At 51.3% G+C, this 6,543-nt stretch overlaps 1 protein-coding gene across 1 annotated transcript in view; it reads left to right on the top strand.

Moving 5' to 3' along the window:
• The first annotated feature begins 759 nt into the window (after positions 1–759).
• The window catches only part of Itga11 (integrin subunit alpha 11), a 103,156-nt gene continuing 97,372 nt past the window's right edge, over positions 760–6,543 (top strand). Inside the window, exon 1 of the mRNA XM_028774532.1 lies at positions 760–857. Coding sequence (XP_028630365.1) covers positions 806–857 — 52 coding nt within the window. The 5' untranslated portion in view covers positions 760–805. The remainder of the gene's footprint in view (positions 858–6,543) is intronic.

Raw genomic sequence — 6,543 nt, 5'->3', positions numbered from 1 at the left:
GAAGACCAGCCACCACACCTGCAAACTGTGGCCCAAACCCTGATGAAAAGCTCGATCAATAAATGTGCATCGAAGTTAACTGACCATGAGTACAATGGCTGGGGAGGAGAGTCTGGGTTTCAAAGAGAAGCTTCGAGAACCGTCAAGTGTAGTGCCTGTTCAGGTGTGGAGGCTGGAGGGGTCAGGGGTGGAAGTTGGAGGCAGTCTGCATTTAGTCCAGGGTTCCAAGAAACACTGCTGCCTTGACACTTTAAGGCCCAGGAAACGGGGAGACTGTCGCAATGTTGTGAAGGGAGGGGAAATCCATCCAACTTGTCCGAAGAAGACCTGTCACAGGGTGGCCCTGGGTCATCTTAGGTTCACCTACGGTATTTATTCAGCTCTTTCCCCCTAGAAAACGGACACCATAACTCGCTTTTCCTGAGCAGATGCTGATTTCGTTGGGAATGGAGGAGAGGCAGGTACCAAGCTTGCAAGGTGGCTGGCTCCCAGAAGCCATCCTCTATTACGGCCCTGAGGTTAGATGGGGCTGGGAGTAGGGGAGGGCGATACTGGTGAGGGAGTCGGGGTAGCAGCCTGCTTACAAAGGCTCAGGTGATAGAGGGGCCGAGACTGGCCTGGAGCCAGGGCAGCCGCGGTGTCCGCGCCCCTCCCCGACGCTGGAGCCCTCCCACTTCCTCTGCGCCGCTGTCAGGGAGCTAGAGCTAGGAGCAGTACAGGCTCAAGACGCCGCGCATGAACCGAGGCTGTCGCTCTGGCTCTCAGCCCCGCGACCATCACGACACCCGCCGCCGCGCAGAGGGCCATGGACTTGCCCAGGGGCATCCTGGTTGCGTGGACCCTCAGCCTCTGGCCAGGTACGTGTTCCCCTAGCCTCTCTTTCCTTCCCGGAACCCCTCCCTAATCCCCAGGACCTTAACTCCAGTTGAGAGAAGAAAGATGCGACGCGCCTCCTTTGGCAGCACTTGGGGACACAGGTCCACCAGGATGGGCTGCTGTTAAAAAACGGTCTCGCCAAGATAGCAAAGGAGGGAGGTGTTCCTAGGTAGGAAACTCTTTCTAGGACTTTGATGTGTTTGGGGAAAGACGAGACTTTTGTTGCTAGAACCGTTGAGCATTTCTGATGCTCCCGATGAGGCTCTGGGGACAAGTTCCCAAGTGTCCACTCTGCCATCCGGGCATCCCTACATTGACAAGGGTCCAAGGAAGCAGACAGATTGCGCCGAACGAGTGTGACCCGACTGCCCCCCTGCTACCCAAGCCAGAGCACCCTGAAGTCTGGAGAGCCAGATTGTAGCTGCCGGGGAGTCCTAAGAGACACCAAGTCCCTCCAGTTTGGCTGCTAGGCGTTGGTAAACTCTCTTCAGCCCCACCAGAGACAGCGGGCACAATCCCTCAGCCCAGAACCGGTGGGAAAGATACTTAACACTAGTGTAGAAACAGAGCAGCGTCCCCAACTCGTGCTTGGAATTATGCAATTATTCAGTAATTCGGGGGAAGCCGCCGTCACTGAAATGCGCGCCGCTGCTTAATGTACCCCAGGTGTGCGGGCGCAGCGGGAACCTCCGCACCCGCGGAAGCAAAGAGAGACAAGACTTTGGGTTCTCAGCCTGGGGTACCCTCGTTCAGGCCTCCACAATGCTGGTGCCCAGCCCAGCTTCAGCCAACCACATTGTGCTGCGGGCGGCTAGGGAAAGTTTTCCTGGCCCCTTCACAGCGTGGCAGAATGCTCCAGCCAGAGCCAGAGCCAGAGCTAGATAAAGCCTAAGGAACAAACTGGCTGCTACTGGCTGCCAACCTTACTGCTCTTTCTGCGTGGCTCTGGCTCTAGCTGAGACAGATAGGAGAGGACCGAGGCAGTGACAGCTGAACAGGTCCCCTGGGGTAGTACAAGTGAAGACTCACACCTACCCAGTCTCTCCAGGCTGTAATCAGTTGTCCCCATCTGGGGACACAAGTACATCCTTCTGTCCTTTGCTGCTTCTGGGATCGCCTGCAAATGAAAGACCTCTTGAAACAGGCTGGGTTTCATTCTGATCCCAGAGGCACAGTTAGAAAGCAAACTTTCCTGCATGAAGTTTGGGTTGGGGGAGGGGCAGGGAAAGGGTTACTGCCAGACCAGAAGCTTTTAGAAAGCTCCGGGGGGTGGGGGGGAACCCACTGGAGGTACACTTAGGGAAGGAACTGTCTACAGTCACTAAAAATCCATCCACAGGAAGGAGATAGAAACTCCTGTGTGACGCTAGACAGGTGTCCCCAGAAAATGACAGTCCAAGCATCCAGAAACTAAGACAAGAGTTTGGAATGTAGCTGTGCACAGACCTTGTGAGCTCTCTGAAAACTTTTCTCATGGGGGACAATGGAGGCAGAATTCCGAGTTGTGGAAGTTGAGGCTTGGCACACAGTGGCTCCATCAGTGGTTGCTAATGTTGGAGTAACTGAAGGGGTGAAGCTCTGAGGGATGGGGTGTTAAAGGACCTCTCAAGACAGGATTTGTGACTCATCGCTCCCCTTTTATGGAGAAAACCACTTCTGCATTACTGCTGATCAGTTTGGGTTTTTGGAATATGGGACTCATTAAACATATCCGTCAATGCCAGACGGGCATCCGCTTGCAAGGAGAAGGTAGGGCTCATATGCCCCTGCCACCTGGGCCCTGCTGTGGCTCAGGGTAGAGCAAGAACTGAGAGAATTCAGCAGAGGCATTAGGGAGTGAAGGAAGCAGAGGAACTAAGGGGTGTGTGTGTGTGTGTGTGTGTGTGTGTGTGTGTGTGTGTGTTTGGATGTGTGGGTGCTTTGTGTGTGTATGTATGTATGGTGTGGGGGGTGTTTAGCTGTGTGGGTGCATGTGTGTGTGTGTGTGTAGATGAGTGTGGAAATGCTTCAGGTGTTGTTTCTAGCATCATTCCACCATTCTGAGACTGTCCTTCACTTGAACTTGCCAAGTAGGAAGGGGTATCTGGTCAATGAGCCTGAGAGACCAGCCTGTTTCCGTCTCCTCAGCACTGGGGTTACAATCCACCACAATGTCACAACACCTGTTTTCATTTTAAAAGCATAAAGGTGCCTGACTAGTCTGGATTCCGTATACTGGGAAGGTTTGAGGGATCAGTGGTCATTTCCCTGGCCCTAGAGTAGGACTGACTTTGGTCCCTTACCTGTGAATCATATGGGCTCTCTGGGAGGCTCCAGGAAGATACAAGGCAAGATCAGGCATTGTGGCAATGAAGGCCCCAGAGTCTCTCTGTCTGGAATTGGCCTGGATTCTGCAGTTAGGCCTTATTGCCCCTGACAAATTACTACCTGTGCCTCAGTTTCCTCTTCTACAAGGTAGGGATAGTAACAGAGTTTGTAAAGTTATTGCAAAGACCAAATGGGTAGTTTTCCTTGGTGAGTGACGCCACCTTAAGCCGTCTTCCTCTCCTGTAGCCACATCTTAGTTTGTTAAGGAAGAATCTGAAGGTGCTTAGACGCTTTCCTCTCAAGCTTAAGTCTACAGGAGACAGCTAGGGAGCTATACTGGAGTCTCAGCGACATGTGTGCCAGGACCCTAAAAACCAAGGCTCTCCCTAGTCTTCCCACCAAGGGCCTGTCCCTAAGTCTTGGTCCCAAAACAGACTGAAGGACTTAATACTTTGGCAGTGAAATTTTTCTAAAATCTATTCGATCTTGGTGCAGGTGGTTCTTTGGTAATGGTAAGGGAGGAGAAAGACCAGCACACTTCTGTGTGTCCTTTTGAGTGTTGATGCCCCCTCAACAGGAAAACTAGGTGGACTACCATCCCTGTGGCTATTGGAGACTGAAAAGGCTCAATCTCCGTTCTCCAGCTTGGAAGGGCAGAGACTGAGATGCAGTTGACCTCTTTGTCACCACTATCCAAGCCCCTCAGTCATCATAAACTGGGTCTTCAGTTCCCAGGGAAATAAAACTGAGTTCCCCTCTCTTCCTGCCTAGCTACCACACCTGTGCCCCTACCCCTCAGAGAGGAGATGCAAATCCCATCCTTCTCATGGTTCCCAACCGCTCAGGACTGTGGGCCCTCAAGGAGCTCACTCAGCTGTCCCCTCTCTCTTGCCATCTCTGAGTCTCATGCTTCCTCCCAAGAGTAGAAGCTTCCCCCTTCTGCAACAGTAGGGAAACCCCACTTCCATCCTACCCATTCACATATACCACCCCAGTGTCCTATCCCTGTTGCTTGGACTAAAACCGTGTTCTGGGCCAACTGGCTTGGCTCTTGCCCTGTGGACGGGGAGTTCATTTGGGGAATCTGGGAAAACTCTCTTTCCTCTCCACAATGCCCAGTCTGGGGTATTCCTGTCGCTCTACAATTGTCTAGTTCTTCTTCTTGGAGTCAAAGCTGATTATTGCAGTGTAGCTTAATTTAAAGACTGTCATGATCAAAAGTCACACCTGAGGACTGGGAAGAAGCCCCATCAGTAAAATGCTTGCCATGCAAGTCTGAGAATCCTACTCCCATCCCTCAGAACCCATGTGAAAAAGCCAGGCGCACTAGTGCACGCCTGTCATCTCATCCCTGGGGAGGCAGAGACAGAGAATCCCTGGGGTGAGCGGAAGCAGAGCTCCAAGTTCATCAAGAGACTTAGCCTCAAAAAGTAAGGTAAAGCATGCTTGAATGACGTCTAACCTTGACCTCCATCCTTACATACACCTGCACACACCCATGTACCTGCACCCATACACATGAACATGGACACACGACACACACATCACATCTCAAACCTGACATCTCTCCTGCCCACTTAATGACCGGCAGTTTGTTAGCAGTGAGGGAAGAAAGCATTGAGACCGAAGTCATCTCTAAACTAAACTTCCGCAGGGAGCTTTCATACGACGTCCTCAAGACCTAAGTTATAATATGTGTGAAATCTCCCCTGGAAGGAATAGTCCTTGTGGCCCAGCTCCTCCCTGCTGCCTCTCACCTCTTTCTCTGTCACATTAACTGCTTACCATTTACTGAGCAGTGATAGCACATTCACGGGTTAGGGGAGCCAGCGTGCCCAGATTCAGATCCCTTCTAGATGGGTGAGCCTGGGCAGCTCCCTCTCCCAGGGGCTCATTTCATGAACCCTAAAATGAGAATAAACTCTTCTCAGGCTGATACTCTGGATAGTGGCCCAAATGTGATCCATTCATGTTCATTGTACTAAATAGTTCTTGGCAATCGGTAAACCACTATCCATGGGAGCTGGTAATATCGTTCTAATCTCATTTCTTCTTTTCTTTTTGTATGTGTGTGGGAGTGAGTGTGGGCGATCAGGGAGGGGGCTATAAATGCCAGAATAAGAGTAGCCAACCCTTTGGGTTGGAGCCGACTTAAAAGTAGTTGTGAGCTGCCTGGACTTGGGTAATGAGAACCAAACTCAGGTCCTCTGAAAGTGCAGCAAGTGCTCCTAACTGCTGAGCCTTCTCCACAGACCTTCGTCAGTTCTTACTTGGTGTGTGACAAGCTCTTTCTCGCCTCTCATGAAATCACAGCTTTGATTCTAGGTTCCATGAGAGAAGTCAAATAGCTAGTCCAAGGCCATAGCCATAGAGTCAAAGGCAGTGCCAGGATTTCCCTGACTCCCAGAACCCCTGCTCTTTTTTGTCTCCTATATGGGGATAGTATTGAACTCAGGACCTTGTGCATCTTAAGCAAGCACTGAGCTGGACCCCTGTCCACAAGCCTCTACTCTTCATTCATGCAGGATGTTCTCTTTAGAAGGTGAGCCTTGGTCCTGGATGGTGATTTATCAGAGTCAGCCCCTCCCAGGAGTTCTATAACCTGCCTGCCTCCAAGTTCTCAAAACACTGAATGCCCAGGCAGTCCCATAGCCCACGCTCTCCCTCCTGATGCCCCAGTCAAGACCTGTTCAAAGTTTTCAGGCCTACTAAGCTCTTTGATACCGAACATCACTAATGAGTGAGGACAATCTGATGTGCCCTACAGGAAAGCATTTGCATTTTAACTGAGTGGTATCTTGAGCCAAAGGAACTAAGGAACTAACTGGTGGTAGGCCTCAGGTGAAGCAGGGTGTCTGGTGGGCATGCCCCTCGCCCTCCTAGTCTGACAGACCTCTGATGGAGAACCTGATACTCTAGGGAGGAAAAACCGTGTCTGGGGCTTCGGTGATGCTACTGCTCAAAAATAGGCAGAGGTTTTGTTTGTTTGTTTGTTTGTTTGTTTTCCTTATGGCATGTGGGGCAGGGTAGGTGAGTTACCATGGCAACACACTCCAGGATGCCAAACAGAATAACAATTAGCTCTCTTCCCCCAGCATCACCCAACTAAGCTGAACTCCCAGGACTCCTGATAGTGGTCTCCAGGGCTCACCTGCTCTCCGCAGGAAGGTCACAAATGGACTAGAGTCTGCCGCTCCCAACTATCTGAAGGGAACATTCCAGAGGTGATGTGTCTCAGATGGATTGGGAACTGAGATCCAGTGCTTGAGTGACTCCCATGATTTTTCCAGGATCACATGGAGACTGGGTCAGGTCTTCTAGCCCGGGATTAGAATTAGAACCTTATTAGCAACACCCACC

The sequence above is a fragment of the Grammomys surdaster genome, unplaced genomic scaffold (genome assembly GCF_004785775.1).
Source record: "Grammomys surdaster isolate TR1022 unplaced genomic scaffold, NIH_TR_1.0 241, whole genome shotgun sequence".
NCBI classification, from domain to species: domain Eukaryota; kingdom Metazoa; phylum Chordata; class Mammalia; order Rodentia; family Muridae; genus Grammomys; species Grammomys surdaster.
The sequence above is the reverse complement of the archived record's forward strand: the minus strand, read 5'-3'. Positions and strand labels throughout refer to the sequence as shown.